Source organism: Seriola lalandi, unplaced genomic scaffold (genome assembly GCF_002814215.2).
Source record: "Seriola lalandi dorsalis isolate HSWRI2012SDOR001 ecotype SW California unplaced genomic scaffold, Sedor1 jcf7180002054441, whole genome shotgun sequence".
Lineage (NCBI taxonomy): Eukaryota > Metazoa > Chordata > Actinopteri > Carangiformes > Carangidae > Seriola > Seriola lalandi.
The window spans coordinates 640,612-659,115 of NW_019524994.1; the positions used below are offsets into that span (position 1 = coordinate 640,612).

An 18,504-nucleotide genomic window follows, 5' to 3' on the forward strand; every position below is an offset into this window, starting at 1 on the left:
ACTAACAAACACTCAGTAACATAATGCAGAAGCTGATGATAAATCATCAATGAAATGGCTCAACAAAAAGAGGCCAAACAAGATTAGAAATAAGTCTGTTAAAATCCCTTTTTCAGCACGACAAGATATATATTAGTCAGGATATATATGTGTCCAATCAATAATCAAGTCTCAGTGTCGACTGGAGCGATGCTGATTGAAACACATATTTCTCTTCTCGTCCTCATACTCTGCCCAACCACTGAATTGTTTTTGTATTTTATGTAGTGAGATCCAGCTGACTGTCATCATCTGCAGACTGATGAGGAAGAAAAGAGAGAGGAAGCCGAAGAAAAATGATCTCCCGTGACATTTTCATTTGTCGCCAGCTCTTAACTCACAGTGTTCTGATAATGGCTGTGTTTCTGTCTGGGTCAATGTGGAGCTGCAGTTATACACAATAGGAGAACGGTAGAGGAGCAGAACAAAGTGAAGCGGAGCTCTGTTAGAGTTAAATGCCGTCAGTGTGGGGGAGGGCTGGGTGCCAACAGAGAGCCTTGGCATGTGGGTACACCAACTGGTGTGATGACTCAGAGAGAAACACATCACTAGCACACATTGCTTGCACGTGATGGAGACACACACACACACACACACACACACACACACACACAAATAAGACTGTTTTTCTTCATTCCTGGGAAGTTGATACTGTATACTGGTGATGAACACATGAACAGTCATAAACACACACTCCTACACAAACATCCCAAAACAACACCTAAAGTCTCCATCCATGTTCGCAGCTCAGTGATGCTGTAATGCTCATTTAACACCAAGGAATGAAACTGCTGATGGATGCTGGGGAGACAACTTTGCTTTTCTTACATCTTTATCACTTCATCACTAAGGGAGTCTCTTGCAATATGGATAAACTCTTCTGGGTGTATGAATATTTTATAACTCAGCTGAACACTGTAGATGATGAAATGTTTCCAATTTTTTTTCCCTGCAAATTAACTGTAGTGGCAGCTCTCTGGGCTTGTGTTTACACGCAGATGCGCTTTAAGCATAATGCTAACATCAGCGTGCTAACATACTGATAACATGCAGATATTTAGCATTTAGATATTTTGCTGATAGTTAGTGAGCTAATATGTTATTTAGCACTTAATGCTGCGTTCACGTCATATTGATTTGGAGATATTGCACCACTGCTGGCAGTTACATCAAAATAAAACCCACATTAACCCTAGTACAATCCATTCAGATCATTTTTATAACACTAATTTAAGCTCTTAATCTGGTGCGAGTACGAGCAGTGGGAGCTGGCTAGCTGTGGGGTTAACCACCTCAGAATAATCAGGTGTGAATGGATGTTTTTTTCCTGTTCTTCCCATTGTGCTGCAGCTTAAACACAAAGTACACCTGAAGCTGATGGAAATGTAATTAGTTTTGCAGGTATTTAGTCCTAAATGAAAGGATTTGGTGGTAAATGAAAAAAGCTATTACAGTACAATTAATTCATGAATATGTGTAGCAAATTTCACGGCAATCCATCCAACATTCATGATATTTCACAAAAAAAAAACAAAACAACACAAATATCAACCTTGTGGTGGCGATAGAGATAAGACCAAAAGATCGCCACATTCGTGATCATGAACATGAATGTTCGTCCCAAATTTCATGGCAATCCATTCAACAGATTCTGAGATATTTCAGTCTGAACTGAAGCGATGAAGTGATTCACCAACCAACAGACTGATATTGCTGTTAAATAACCAGATGTATTTCACTAATCCAGTGAACTACCTGGTAAATCAAGGCACTTCATCACATTAATGCAGCACTCCAGTTACCTAATACTGCACCAGTCCAGCTCTTTAAAATGCAGCATTGTCCGCAGTGGTTTATTACAATCAGAGATACAACAGAGATAGCTGCTGTACCTTCTCCTTCCTCAATTAGAAAGTAGTTTTTATTGAGGCTTTTTGCCAAATACTCCCCTTCCAGCAGAGCTTGGGAGCAACGTGAAGATGAAAGCAATTACAAGAAATAATGTATTTAGTCGTAATGTGAGTAAATCGTTCATCAAGTGAACAGTGACACATGGATTCAGTCTCCCAATGCTATGGTCAAGGTTTGGTTAGGTTTAGGGAAAAGACGTTGAAATAAAGTTGAAATAAGTACTTAAAGATTAGAGGGCCTTTGTCGTCAAATGAAGTCAAAATGGAAATGAACAACAGTCTCCCATGTTAAAGTCCAATGTTTTGTCGACCTGCGAATGCAGACTTTGCGTCACCTGACGTCCTCCTTTGCTCCTGTCATATACTCACTACGGCCACTAGAGGGGTCTGTCACTTGAATGTAAACAAAAGGGGTGGGATACTTGAATACATTGTATTGCTTCGTCTCGTGATACACTGGCACTAAATATCTATATTTTTATTAAAACACACAGGAGCTCTAAACAGATTTCCTTGCTAGAGAGGCGTCAACATCTACAGCTGACAGTGACGTGGATTCAACTACAGTTGCCGTACTCCATAAAGGAGCAAACTACAAAGATTTCAAAGCCACAAAGAAGAAAAGTGAGTCAGAAACACGAGCTATGTCAGCTGTAGATCTCATGCTCTCATCAGGATCACACTGGAGGTGGTGGAAAGTAAGAAATAATTGGAGAAAAATGTCCATGAGATTTGACACCAGAGCCCCAAAATAGCCGCTCTGCCCTTCTGTCTCCCTCCTCTGCCACCTTCTGTGGATCAGCACGCTAACAAAGTACAGCTCCGTCTCATATCTGAGGCCACAAATATGGAATGACAAGGTTGCACAGCGTCTTTGTTCCACTTCACAGAAAAGATAGTCACAGCTCGCCACGGGAAGAGCTGCACGGGGACGTCTTCAGTGAGCCGGCTGCCCCTTTCTGTTTGCACTCCCTCCATACTCGAGCTGCTCTGTGGTTTCCTCTACAAGGATTACCTCCGCGTCCTATCAACACACCAGGCTTTACCCTCAGTCTTAATGTGTCTGAATGTGTCTGAATAGTGAGGAGTAGGTGACATCGGTCAATACTTATGGATTGGCCTCAATTAAAGTTCATTTTTTAACCGGGCATGACTAAGGGTGTTTTATTAGGAAATCACAGTCGGCCATGAGGCGCAGGAGACACCCACCAGGATGTCGGCCGCCAGGTAACAAAGCACCCGACTGTTTGTGAACAGGGCTGGTGAAGGTCAAACAATGTCCTCTCTGTAAACAGTCACACATGGACAAAACATATCAATGTTAAAATGAAGTATGAAGTATGAAGGTGATGAAGGTGCTTTGACAAGTTGAGTAGACCTACTCTGCAGCATTTATTCCACATTGTTCTTAGGGCTGTCACAACATCAGGTTTCACAACACGATCATGACCAAAAGAATTCACAATAACTATATTATCGCAATATCTATAGAAAAAAAATGCTCTTAGTCAAATTTATCTTAAACTTTGTTTATTGTGTGTTTATTGTCTCTTGTTTGGTGAATGAATTAGACTCAAATATGACTTTAGGGAGATGGAGAGAGTCTGTAACCAACATTAACAGTTAGGCCAAGGCCAAACAACTGCCATTTCAATATTATCATATGTGTATTATGAATAAAATGTCAACATTTTACTTTTTACATATCACAGTTATCATCAATATTGGTATATCGCGGCACCTTTAACTGTGTTACTAGGCTAGTTTTGGCTGATATTATGTGCTGATCTTCCATTTCCCTGCCACAAGATGTGATAATGCACCAACCCAATTTACTGGATTGGACTCAGTGCCTCAGACATATGTATTTGACTAAACAATCTTTTGTTATGATTGTGTTCTGGAGCCTTTGTTTATATCACATGATCTGTCATGCAATTATATATGGCTCAACAGTTGAGATTTAAAGTTCGTTCTTGACCTTTTAAACAGTAGCTGTTCGGAAGTATTGTCCAGATATGGAAGAAACCTGCAATAACTGATTGTTTTGCCACCTGGGGGCAGCAGAAACTAGTTGCGAACACAACATTGACATATCGTCACCTTTTGAAGTTGATATTTCGACCTTGTTAGCAAACATATGCTTATTTACTCAGCAGTTACAGAGAGGCATCGTTCATTCATTGGAGTTGTGTATTTGGTCTCTACCAATTTTGGTTGATAAAAAAAGTTCTAAAATTTCTAAAGATAAATATAATTGCATTTTTCATACAAGTTATGCACTTTCAATTCTTTTTAAATTGAAAAAGAACTGGTTGACATCAGTATTTAGTTTCAGCTGATACCCTACCATGTAGATGTCAAACTCTGCAATCAAGAGAAAAGTGGAATCCATCCATTTGAAAGAGACAGGAATGGTGCGGTTCAAACAAGAAGACATTAAACAACAGGAGACGTGTGGTAGCCCATGTAGCAGGTGCTTCCCTCAAAAAGTATCGTAGAATGTTTGTTGTTTCAAATCTCTAATCCTGTCCCATGTCACCCTTTTAGATAAACTCCACACATGTGCATGAGTACAACTGTAAAAACAGAGTAAATGAAGTATGTAGATATATTATTGAGAAGGATAAAGAGAGAAGGAGGAAAAATGATAGCAAATGTTACGGGGGAGGGCTATTTACGCAACTACCAGTGAATTACTGCCAAGCAAAATATCCAAACTTCTCCACTGCTGGGCAGCCAACAGTAAACAGATTCAGTTATCATGAGCAGCTCCCAAGTGTGAATTCAGTGCACTGTATAAATGAAGAGGTGTGCTGCTGACGGAGTGTTTATGCCCTGATATCAGACTGGTTGGAACATTGAAAAAAACAATAAAGAGCCTCCATCAGGCAGCAACACTCCCGAGACAAGAAGTAGAGAAGAAAAGCAGAAGCAGAAGGAGGAAGAGAGAGAAGAGCAATTTGTTTCTAGACTCTCGGAGGATGGAAAATGAGACAGAGGTCAGGGTTTTGCTTCGCTGCAGCGCCAGGATTGTGCGGAGGAATGATGCTCGTCTGCATCCTTCGCCTGAGAGTTCTGAATCTCTGGGCATGTGTCTGGCTGAATCATCCGGCCTTTGAAACGAGTTCACCATTTGCCATTTTTGAAAAGGTAATTTGCAGATTGTCACTTATGTTTTGCAACGACAAAGAAGGGACAGAAATGGAGAGAGAGAGAGCGCAGGACGTGGACTTCATGGGTTTTTTGCTCGTTAGTGATGATTGAAAATTTGATTTCTGTAATGGGATAAAAATGTCACCATGAAAGGACAATAAGATTGTTATTAAGTTACTGCTGATGACAAATCTGGAATAAGATTGTTATGAAGATGATTGAGGACAACATTAAGATATGCATCGCAAAAACAAACACAATCCATCAGACTGGAACACTTTCCATATTTATTCTAATGTTCTTGAAAGCCTCCCGAATAGCTCAGTAAGTGAACACTGAATTCACACTGATGAGCCAAAACATTATGACCATTCACAGGTGAAACAAATAACATTGATTACCTTGTAATTGTGGTGCATATCAAGGTCTGAGATATACACTGAACAAAAATATACACACTAGAAGCTCCCATTTCTTATGAGTTGAAATCAAAGATTTTTTCCTACCACACACAAAAGGCCTCTCTCTGTCTCTCAAATCTTCTTCACGAATGTGTTTAAATCCGTGTTGGTGAGAATTTCTCCTCTGCCGAGATAACCTGTCCTCCTCACAGGTGTGACATATCAAGGCGCTGATTACACAGCATGATTACTGCACAGGTGCAGGTGTGCCGTGGGCTGGTCACAGTAAGAAGCTGCCTTAAAAACAACCTACTGACAGTGGTCCAAGGAGGAACGGTGGTCCTAACTGGCGAGCCATGAAACGTCTATCCTGTCTAGTTAGAACCAATAGAAAGCTACTGTTTTGCAAGTTGAAAAGAATTTTAATGAGGGTTATATGTGCTCCCAAATCCGGGAGTGACCCTCCACACTCAACAGGTAATAATGAATGGTACTCTTACCTCATCGTACTTGCAAGCAGCATCTGCCAGACTGCTGGTTTCACCCAGTAGACTGAGGTCCAGCTCACTGGGGCCTGAACACAGAAAATACACCACAATCATCAAACTTGACTCAGTTAGGTTTAGAGGAATTGGTCAACATTTTGGGTGATACTCTTATTTGGTTACATAGATGTGAAGATGAATGTGTCTCGTGTGTGTGTGTGTGTGTGTGTGTGTGTGTAAAGTGTGGAGCTAGAGACCAGAGGTGATTAGCCTCCTAGTTGGACCCTGTCCTGCATGTTATGTTTATATATATATATATATATATATATTTATATATATATATATATATATATTAAAAAATAATTTCCCCAGTGACCTGGCAGGATCATTTTCAGAGGCATTGGGTTTTTTTTATGAATGACTGAAGCACTACATTTATAAACTACACCAGAGTCAGTGGTAGGTGGTCGGGTGGATGTGTGTGCCTCTGTCATGGTTCGGAAAGGACTGCGGTTTTCATTCAATGTAAATAAACACGTTCTCTCACTGTGAACCTTTTCTGTATCAAATCAGACCGTCTTTCTCCAACCTTAACAAAGTGCTGCCGGTGCCTCAACGTAACCATATAAAAGTTTAATAAGGCTGTAGTCACTGCAAGTGGATGTTGACCTGCATGATCAGACACATCGGCAGAAAAGAAATTAAATTTCACTGAAGTATTCACTATCAACACGTTTGTGACCTGCCAAATGTCAATTAACTACATATCCTCTTTATTTTTAATAGAAAATGTCACAGTTATATTTCCTTCAAAACGTTGCGTATAGACATAATTTCTAGGACACAGGGGTTGCCTTGTTGCCTGGCAATGATGGCAAGACTCCAGGAAGCCGCTGGGCTCGGCTGTTGTTTGTCAAGAAACATTTACAGCACGTATTCACCCTGTAAGACCTCAAACTGTTGTTTCTAAATTACATTCTTACATTTGTGTAACAATAGTCTTATTTTTTAATTCGTTGCAAATGAGAATGTATTTCCTAATATGTTTAATTATTTCTCACATGAGAAGCAGCAAATCCTAATTTTTAAGAGGCTGGAATAATTTTTAAAATTTGACTGAATTTTTTTCAACAGTCACATTTCATGTCTGGAAAATGTCATTAGAAATATAGAAAAGGGAAAACATAAGAAATCTTGGATCCGTTTCTGAGCTGACGGCTATAAAAAAGTCATGTTGGTACTGTTAGCTGTCAAGGCCAGTAGTATATAGATTAATGTATGAAGATGAATACTTGTATATATGTATATTGCATGATCTCTTTGCATTACATAGGAGTTAATTTTATCCCTGCACCATGTGCACCACAACGGCACGGAAAGCGACATCTAATTTCCAGATGTAGACACACCGCTGCACATCTGCACTTTGATTTCCAGTCTAAGTGACACAATGCAAAGCATATCATAACAGAATATCTACAAATCAAGATTCTAAGATTTTAACTCCAGAAATCCCTGAACCTGAAGTGAACCTGAACTTCCTCCTGTCAGAAAGCAGCTGAGGGGTGATGCTGTGATAAATTCTAACACATTGCATCTTAATCCTTTTTCCTCAGTGGAAATGGGTCGTGAATAACACTTCCCCCTGGCAGATCTTTCTTTCCTGCATGCCACAGCCTCCTGATTAGTGAACTGGGTTAGATTCTGTGAGGATGCAGCTTCAAACATTCAGGCAGATTCCAGAGAGACAGCAGCTGTGAGTTCCTTCGATGCATTTTTTTTAAAAAAAGAAAAGAAACTCAGAATCCACCACATTTACAGAGAAAAACGGCGAACAAAAACGACCCAGTGTACTCTCTACAGTTCACAACTTAAAAAGTCAGCAGCACGTCAGAGTGCATCTCGTCTTTGGAGAGCGAGGGGGGCGAGGTATGACAGCGTGGAGTTTTTCTGTGTAGCTTTTGAGGCCAGTGATGTCAGGTGGCCGAGGCTGCGTTCATCAGCAGCGCTTCACTTTGGTCCGCACGTGCGGCTGCGATGATCACGGCCCGGGGATGGACCAGGCTGGGCGAGAGAGAGGCAGCAGTGGGAGAAATGTGGCAGATGGACCTGAAGGCAATTTCTCTCAAAGAGTTTGCCGTAACAACTGCCAATCTATTTTTAAATTTCACTTGATCTTTTTTGTTTCCTGCAGCTTCTCCTTTTACTTTTTCTTTGCATTGTAAAGACATCGCCTGATCGCCGAGAGTTTCACAGAGCAAAAATAGACCTTTTAGTGGTCTTTTCAAATTGCACTCCGCTCAGTATGTTGTTCTTTTTATTCCTGTGTGGAACACCTATTGGGAGGCTCCATTATGGATAATAATGTGAAAGAACATCTAGAAAAATGCTCTTTAATGCATCTCAAAGTGCAGCTACATATAGTAAGTGGACTGTCGATGAGGAGCTCTCTCAGCCAATTATGGGCTATATGAGAAAAAGATCAATCTGTGAAGTTCCTCAATTCTACAAGGGTAATATATTATCTTAAGAACTATATAATGATGGTTCAGTAGAAATCAGTGAACATTAAGAGGGTTCAGTGGCTTTTCACAGGAGGTAAGTGATCATTTCTCAGTTAATGAAAGCCTGAATGTTTCTCGTTTGTTCAAGGATCTATTTTTGAGATTCTGTCGCTCAAGTGGTGTAAGTGCAGAGGTTTTTTTTTTTATTATTTAAAAAAAAAAATTTTTTATCACCTTTGTCTGTTTGGTATTTTGGGTGTTTTGTCATGAAGCAGACTGCTCTCAAGTGTGAGGAGAGGAGCTGCAGAAGTGTGTCAGGTAGCTGTCAAGTATAGCACAAGCCAATTTTGATGTCAAAGACGTGCGAACGTGAGCTTCACTCCTATTATGTGCTTGACCTTCATCGCTGGATATTTGGATTCTAGATGGAAATCTTTCTTGATGGATGATTTGAGGCTCAATTTCACTTGAATATAAATCCTTCAAGCAAAAGATTGAGTTTCGTGTTATAGTAACGCCACACGAAGAATGTCTCTACATGTCCACCATGAACTTCCTCTGGATCCTCGCTTATTGTAACTGATTATATCATGGGGCAGCAGCTCTCCTCGCTCCTCCTCTCCTCCAAACACCTTTTTCTCCTCCTGAACTATTTTCGAGGTGCTATATGTTCTCTCTTTGTGATTCAGCACCTCCTGACACAAACCTGGGTTTCCTCCTGAGTGAATCTGTTGTGGAGAATCTGCTCTGCAGACTGTTCCCTTCATCACAACATCACCAAAGCAGTTTGCCTTCGCTTTTGCAGAGAAGGAGAACAGGCAATTTGACTGATCGCCTTCATCAAATGCCTTAATGACAGCCAAGATGGCTGAAAACGCTTGGTGAACAAAGCATGGTGTATTGGAGAAAGAGTTACCTGACATATGGGCCACTGTTAGCTTATTGCAGATATAGGTATCTGTGTATTTGTTTGACAAACAAGTAACAAGAATTGCAAGTCACCATTACATCGCTCGTCTACCAGAGAATGAGAATGAGTGTTAATTACTGAGCTTTAGTCGTACTGACAGAGGATAATTGTTTCCCCTTGTTTCAAGCAGGTTCTAAATGTGTTGGTCTCTACAGCTGTTAAATAAAACCTCTCCTTGTGCCTTGGAAATAAGTGAAGTTATACCAGAAAGTCTTACCATGCTATGCTAAGAGAAGCTGCTGGCTGTAGCCTTATGTTTGACTGGCATTATGAGAGGGTATCGATCTTTTTCTCCATCAGAAAATGATTAAGAATATTTCCCAAAATGTGACACTGTTCCTTTAATAGCCAAATTTGGGGGAACTATGGCAAAAATGTTTGTTTATGTTATGCGTTTGTGGAAAAAAAAAGGAATATGAAATTATATATAATGATCAGGTTTGTCTCCCTTATTGATCAGATATCAGTCATGGGACTGTATAAAAACAGATCTACAAAGGAAAAAACATTCAGGATTCCTTTTCCTCAAAAGAAAAAAAAGAAGTGTTGTACCAAAATGTGCTACAGTTAAAGCAGAGGACACTCTGCGGCGAGTCTGCCTTTACACTTCAAAAGATGTGGGGTTTCTGTGCTGTGTGGCCACATTTACAAGTTACACTTCATCATCCAGAAAAGTAATGGCTGCATTGCAACCGAAACAGGCATATTTTGCCAGCTGAGTTGTGTGCCAGCGGTAATATTTCTTCCTTTCACTAAACCCTTTTATGATCTATATCACTTATGAAATCCCTGCGGACGTTGACTGATCGTATGTTTTCAACAGACGTGTGTGTGGCTGTGTCAGTCCTTGACTGAAGGCGAGGAACACTCAGATCTGTCTGGGACATTTTTAAAAATGGTAAATGATCAGGTTTTACATTATACAAACTGGTCGTCTCTGTCACGCCATCTGAGGATCAAAGACTCATTCTAACCTTGTTGATTCTGTTTTTCTCACAAAGCGTGGCTAACCCTGCTTCACTGGTTGCTATGCCAACTCTTGTGGTAACCAGGGAGCTGGTGGGTGATGTTTTTGGTTTTCACTTGTTCTCTCTTCTTGTGTGTGTGGACTGTTTTGGAGAAGCCCTTCATCACTGCACACATGCACTGGTAAAGGGAATAAATCCTCTTGGTGCTCTTCATGGTGTCTGTAGGTGTTCTGATGCTGGACTCAGAGCTGCTGATTGCATCATGTTTCATCATTATTTGGCCCATAGCCACTGTAACGAATGCCCTCTACTACATTGAATGTATGTGCAAACACACATGTTGCAACATTATGATTTTTTACTTGTTATGACGTCTTAACAAAACCTCTCTTCTGGGAACATTAAATTTGATCCAGTGCTGGCTGCCTATCGTAGCCGTGGAACATACACTACCTTTTGCACAGCGGTGGAAGTATTCAGATCTTTCACTTAAGTAAAAGTAGCAACACCACAGTGCAGAAATACTTGTACAAACAAAAAGGTCTCGCATTTAAAATTTTACTAAAGTCAAAGTACAAAAGTATTTGCATCAAAATATCTTGATTGTAAATGTCTTTTCCTAACCTACAATAATCTGATTATTTTATATATTATTAATCTGAATATGCAAAGTTACCAAATAAATGTAGCGCAGTAAAAAGTACGTTTGCCTCTGAATTATTGGGGTGTAGAAGTATAACGTGTCATAAAATGGAAATACTCTTTAATAACTATTTGCAGTACTACAAAATAAACAGCAGTGTTTACAGATGACAGTCATATACAACTGCACTTACACTGGATAATATTACAGCCTGAATTAGTCGTGTCATCAACATAATGAGAAACACATCTGCAAATTGTTTACTGTCAGTGTTTTTATGTTTAACTTCCAACAGCAGGGCTTCAACTCATGATTATTTTCATTATTAACTAATCTGTTTTCTCAATTAATTGATATTATTTATCAATAAAATGCCTATTAAAATTTCTAACAGGGTGTCAAGGTGACATCTTCAAACTGCTTGTTATGTATGACCAACAGTTCAAAACCGAAACATATTCAGTTTATTGTCACACACGACAAAGAAAAGCATAAAATCTGCACATTTACACAGTTATTTGATTATCAAAAACCTATAATCAATCCACTAATTGTTGAAGCTCCAACTTACAACTTTGCCTGGAAACTGTTGGAAGCTGTTTTTTAAAAAAATGTGTTTTGCCTTAAAATGTCTCTTGAAGGGTCTGTTACTGTTTTATAAAATAAGAGTTCATCTCACCGGCTGCAGGCTCTTTGGAGGGAAACAGCTTGTTGTCCAAAGTCATGCTGATGTCGCAGAAGACCTCCTCCTCATCTCGGTCAGCATCCAACTGAAAGGAATAGAGAAAAAACATTTTAACATGATCCTCCATCCATTTCTTTAAGTACACGAAACTCAGACATCTCATCCAAACTTTTGATTTCATGCACAAATGTAATATATGTACATATATTGAATTTCCATGTATGATATATATGTACATATAAAATCAAAAACATACGCATAAAAATTATAAATGAAACCTATGTTATATACTGACATATATGTCTAGCCCATACAAATATGTATGTTTATGTATGTATGCTTATATTGTATATATATGTAAATACGTATCCATCACAAAGGCTGTCCATATATCTTGATATTATACACAGTGGGGGTCCACTTTCCCAGAATGTGGATGTGTCTATGCTTTTTTCCCTGGGAAATCTGAGTAATATCTTTAAAAAGGTGATATAGTTTGCAGACAAACGCTACACAAAAGTCATGACCTTAACCCACAAGATCAGAAGTAAAACGGACATGCTCGGTCGGAGTTAAGCTGCTGTGACATCCAGAATGAGACTCATTATAAGATCAAACATAAGAAATGAGCTCAGGCTCTGGAAGCTACACACTTGGGTTATTTTGTATTCAACACACAGCAGAAGCTTTAATAACACTTTAATTAGCCTCTCCCTCTGTCAGTTGGTCTCCGTTAGATTATTCGGCGGTCGGCTGCCTCCCTTTGCACGTACAGTATTGGCAAATTGGCCATGAAGAATCTGCTTTGTGAATGAAGTAGAAGCAGACTCCTCCTCCCTGATCTGCTCTGTGTCGTCCTTCTGTTCTCATGTGTGCACGCAAAAACGGCTAAAAGTAAACAGACTGGGTGTAATTGTTCTCAGTTTCAGGTGTGTGATTCTCAGCAGTAAGCTAAATAAATAAACGAACGGATGTCAGCGGTGCGAGTGGAGGTCAAACAAATGTAAGATAAGGATAACCCACAACATGAACTTCCTCCTGGGGTTTCCATGGAAACAACCTAAAAAAAAGAGGCCGGTCCCCCGGGCCCTCGAGAGCCGTGCGAGTACACCTGCAGAAAAGCAGTGAACGGGATCAAACTGAGGATTCCCTGGGGAGTGTGGCATTCAAAAAACCCATCAGGGTACTCAGGGTACTCACATCTCACCGTCACATCTCACCGTCACATCTCACCATGTCTGGCATCAAGAGCAGAAAAAGGGTCTGTAGTGTCTTTCTAACCTAAATGTGTTCCTAGTCCAACAGAGAGGCTCTGTGAAGGCCATTTATTCTTACAGGACGCTGCACGAGAGAGTGTCATTTTTCAAGGACGGATGGGAAAGCTCTACCTTCGTCTGAATGACTCAATGTCAGTTCAATATCCTCAATATCAACTTCCCTCGCAGCAAAGTTCATGCGTCTGCTAATAATCATGACTAATGCTGTATCCACACTAAGCCCAGCTAAATCTGAAGACGCTGTGTCCACACTAGAAAATAAGGTTTTAAATCTCATTTTTTCACAAAATGGCAAACAACAAAATAAACATCAACATTAGTGAAATGTAATCTATAGAAGGCAGAGCTGAAATAACTCTGTGGGGATGTTCACAGAGAGGTAGAGGCAATAGAAAGTTGTCTTCATATACAGCTTGCACCCGGATCTGATCAGGCTTACGTCATCATTTTGCAAAAGCTAACTTTTCCTCATCCACGCTAAAACGGGAGCATTTTAAAGCACCACTGTGCAGGATTTAGTGGCGTGTTGTGGTGAGTGTAAAAATGAGAGAAGCCCTCTGTAGAGCCAGTGTTTGGTTTGTCTATTCTTGGCTACTGTAGAAACATGGTGATCCAACATGGCGGGCTCAGTGGAAGAGGAAACACTCGCTCTTTCTAAGCTAGCGAAAACACAAGGATTCTTAGTTTCAGGCGACTATACACCAAGCGGCAACTTCCGAGGCAGAAAAAATGAAGCCAACACAGCCAACACTTCTTCGAATGGCTGCTTAAGCGAGTCAATCCCCATAGACTCCCATGTTAAAATGTCCAAATTTACAGCAGAAATAAACATGTTTACAGCCTGGTACAGAAAACGGTTTTGGTTTGGCTAATTTCCTCCTTCATAACAACTGAACTGGGTGAATTTTTATATAACTCACTTGTTTAAATGTTATTAAGGCTTAAAGTTCTGCATAATTGAGGTCGTGCCGCTTTGAGTGACAGGAGGGAGAGCCTATGCCTGTCACAAGCCGGCATGCACTGAAGTCTTGGCTCAACACAAGCCCCTCCTCTTTGCCCATTTTTGGATTAGCCGGGAGTTCGGCGGAGTCAGGTACTGGCAAGATGATGATGGCAGAACGTCCCACTCTGAGCTTCAGTACCGCTCCTCAGAAACCTGTGGGTGACATCACAGAAGCTACGTCCAGCTACAGTCTATTTTAACCACTAAAGAAAACATGATTTTGAATATTATATTCCATTCCTGCCATTTCTTTAATGTGAATGAAGCATTTTCAGATTCATCCATTGGGGATTTGGATTTTGAAAAAATCCTAAAATGTCTTTTTTTTTTCATCCATAGATAGACTTGTGGATCGCCACAGCAGAGTGATTAGGATTTCTGTTTTCACGAATGCACCATCCCCTCCCAAAAATAAATCACCTTAAAATTGACAGGGGGAAGAGCAATCGCGTCCTCTGCCATCAATATTATAATCAATATGGAAGTACATCCTTTTGCCCAAATCTTATCCAAGTAACTGCATTACCTTCATGTATTGAACGTGTTTATGTATAAAAAGATTCATCTTTTTATATAGTGCGCTGAAGTGAATGAAAAGCCCTCATCCATTATCTCAAAGATCCCCGAGAAGGAGAAGCAGATTAAAGGAAACACATGAATCAGAAAGGGAGTCTTAAGCTTTTGAAACGGGATAATGCAGCAGCTCCATTAGTGCTCTGCAACAGAGGTTGCAACTCTTTTCAAGAGAATATTTTGTCCATCCAGTGTAATCTGTTTGATCATCTGAGTGAGTTCATGTGAAGTTCTACAAGAGTTTGAGCTGAAGGAATTTGGGAAATTGATTCTCCCTGCACACTTCAACAATAAAAACCTTCCAGTTTTCTTTCAAGTTATGTGAAGCTCAAAGTTGCTCAAAGTTGTCACTCTCTTGTGAAGAACACAGAGAAAACAGAAGAGATATAAACAGACAGAAACATGATATGGATCCAAATGAATCTAAAGATTCAGTAGAAATGAAAGGCCATCTCTTCAAAGCGAGAGACATTTTTTTTTTCAACATGAGGACTGCTGTTCATACTTTTACTGATTAGTTACGATGCCTGCGTCTCATATATATTTTGGGAATAATGAACTTAGAGACAAGAGACCCAGAGAGTCTCTTGTTTGTATCTGTGTGGCATCAAGCGGCACGTGGGACCGAAGCTGGAGCTGAACTCACTCAGCAAAAACTTAATTACAGTTGCTCCTCCCTGCAATTTCCGCTTAGGGTTTATCGTGGAGGTGTGTGTGTTTTTGTGTTTTTGATAAGTTGAGTCAGCATAGATGAAAAAAAGCAAAACAAAAAAAAACAGGCCTTCATTTGAACATCGTCATCACTTTTGACATGAAAATCTAAATGTCAACATTTGAATCGCACGCAGAGAATTACTGAAAACTGACAAGAGCTCAAAAATGAAACCGCTGAGCAGCTCAGAGGTGACAACGTCATCACAGTGACAGAAGCGAGATGATTTCATTCAGTGAAACATCAAGAATTAATAGACTTGTAGACGTATGTATTGACAATTCAGTCATTCCTATTCAGGGTTGACGATGTGGAGTAATGAGTCACTGCAGTTGTTCTTTTATAGAGTTATGTCTTCCCATATTGAACCTGACATTTAAAATGAAAGGATCACTCTCACACAAAAGCCTTCTGCAGAGCAAAAGCAATTAAGCCTCAGAGGTTATTGCATTCATTAGTCAAGAGTATCGAGTCCCTCTCTTGGGATAACTACTGAAGAACAAGGGGGAAAGTTATTCAATCAAAAAAAATATGTTCTTGTGCTTGGATCAGACTGAAATGTAATACTGTGCACAAATTTTACAAACATTATTTGTGTTTTATTTTAGTTAATCAGAAAGTAGATAATTGGCGATAAGACAACGGAACAATACAACTGAAAGAAAGCGGAATAAAGTATGCTTCACTGTGTTCACCAGCTGGTCTCTAACGTTGTCTGTCTGATGTTTGATGATGAGAACCGCCCAAGTGTTCAGCACGTACATCAACTGTCATGCGGTTGGTTTTTTTTTAATAGCGCGTCACGCTCTGCCGGCCTTTGATTGGGATGATTTGACAAGCAAGAGACACACTGAGAGTGAAGGGGGAGTGACACTGTTTGTCTGAGACTCCCTGTTACTGAATGTTGACGCTGAGGCCCACAAAGAGAGTGGCGACAGCAATTCAAAGAGAGGGGTGGAGGTGCAATCCATCGATCAGCTCTCAAAATGTTCAAATCACAGGTGTAGGGAAAGGAAATTGGTTAGACCCCAGTTGTTTTTACAAAAAATAAAAAATAAAAAATAAAAAATAAAAAATGCCAAACTGCAGAGCTGCAGTCAGTTTACCTGTGAGGGATCTCGGTTGGTGTAAGAGATTTAAATGTTTTTACCTGTAATTTATGGCAGATGAAATATGTCAGGTGTCATTATTTACAGCTATACTGACCTATGATGTTATATCAGCCGTAAACTACATTAGAGTCAACTGGAACTTCCAGGTTCTGTTCCATATGTCAGAAAGCTTCATTCAAAATCCCATTGACATCTGTACTAATAACTTAAAATCCAGCCTCGGAACAAAGGCTTTCTCAACAGTGTGTCGCATGGCTCGCTTCATGTGTTATGATAAGGACACAATCTATCATTGTTTATTCAATATTTAAATGCATATCCACGATAAGCCCAGACGGGTGATGTCATGTCCACAATTCACCAAATTACAAATACTTAGTGTTGAGAATGATAAAATGCCCAAATGGGCTTGTGGGGAATTTGGCTTGAGACAGTTTTACAGCACAACGTGCCTTCATTTACAAGAAACACAGTACTTCAGAATCATTTAGTCAGTGTGTCTTAATTAAGTTGACTCCATGGGGAATGGGGGATGTGGAGAGAGTTACAACAAGTAGCAGGCTGCAGAAATTTACTATTTAGTGAGCTCATCTGTAAAATGAAAAAAACTTTTGGACACTTAGGTCATTTTCGCCGCACCGTTTTGCAGCATGAGCGCAATGCATGATGGTATATGTTGCTTGGTTAGTGACCATCGGTTGTACACTACTTTTCATTGTGGGATACTGTGAGTCCATTATGTAGGGTATAATAATACTCACTATACAGTCAGACAGCACTACAAAATGGCAAACTCACTATAGAGTGGACTATACAGTGAGTGATTTCAGACACAACCGTGGACTATACTGAGAGTGGCGTACACTTCGTCACCATGGTTACTATAATGATGATCATGGCTTGGTTAGGTTTTTGGTTATCTCGTCATTTGGGTTAAAACAAGTGTTTCTTTGGTCATGAACAAACGATATAACTACAGTACACTGTAACTACATGACATGCCACTGCTCGGTGATACATGCAAAATCATTTCACCATAACTGCAGAAAACCCGCTTTAGAAGGCAAACCTGCTTTGACAACTCCTCTTTTAACCTAACGGCGTCACTAGTCGCCATCTTGGTGTCTCTTTTCATTGTTATGCTGATGACTCACAGCTACCTGATGAGTCTTTCTAACCTTGTGCGCTCACCTCCAGACTGCGCACTGGATTTAAATTCACTGAACAGCAAATAACTTTTTTCTCAGTTCAACTCAACTCTGTCTGAACAGGAAGTTACAAGTTCAGTTAAATCCCATACCAAAAACCTGCGACACTGCATGTCAACTTCCCTTTTAATCATTCTATCGCTGCTCGTCTGTTGAGGAAGATTAGAGCCGCCCTCATTTTAAAGACACTAAACGCTTCTCTTTTCTTGTCTTAGTCAAAAAGGGCTTTGAACTAGAATTAAGAAATGGGATCATGTTACTTTAACTGTCCTGTACTGGCGGTCTAAACGTGTTAGAATTAGTTTTAGAGTTTATAAAGTAATTCACGACACCTGACATCTACAAAGCTGCAGTCTTTTATCCCATTTATAGACAATTTATTGATTCTGCTCAACTTATTTTCATTCGCGTATTTTACTTGTATTGTTTCTCAGTGTATTTCTGCTGTAAAGTGCTTTGTATCCTTTGTTGGCATAGGTTCTCTCTCTCTCTCTCTCTCTCTCTCTCTCTCTCTCTCTCTCTCTCTCTCTCTCTATCTATCTATATATATATATATATATATATATATATATATATATATAAAGTTTATTATTAGAATTTTCTGTCTGGAGCTTTTCTTAGCAAAGATAGTCTAAAGTGCTTTGATTAAAAAAAAGGGGGCACCATTGTCTGTGGCTTCACCTCACAGATGTTTACTGTAGCTTCATGCTGAGGTGGATTGTTTTTCATTATTCTGGCTGACACAGAGGGCTGCTGGGTAATAATATAAAATCATAATAACCATGCTTTAGAGTGTGAATATATCTATATCTATTCTCTCAGTGAGAGAGGCTGTGAAGTGTCTGCGGGAGCGCACAC

At 39.8% G+C, this 18,504-nt stretch overlaps 1 protein-coding gene across 1 annotated transcript in view; it reads right to left on the reverse strand.

Annotated features, from left to right (window-relative positions):
- Positions 1–18,504, reverse strand: part of ak5 (adenylate kinase 5) — a 76,446-nt gene that overhangs the window by 30,487 nt on the left and 27,455 nt on the right. Inside the window, exons 7-8 of the mRNA XM_023410914.2 lie at positions 11,756–11,846; positions 6,007–6,080 (exon numbers count right to left, since the gene is read on the reverse strand). Of these exons, the coding sequence (XP_023266682.1) occupies positions 6,007–6,080; positions 11,756–11,846 (165 nt within the window). The remainder of the gene's footprint in view (positions 1–6,006; positions 6,081–11,755; positions 11,847–18,504) is intronic.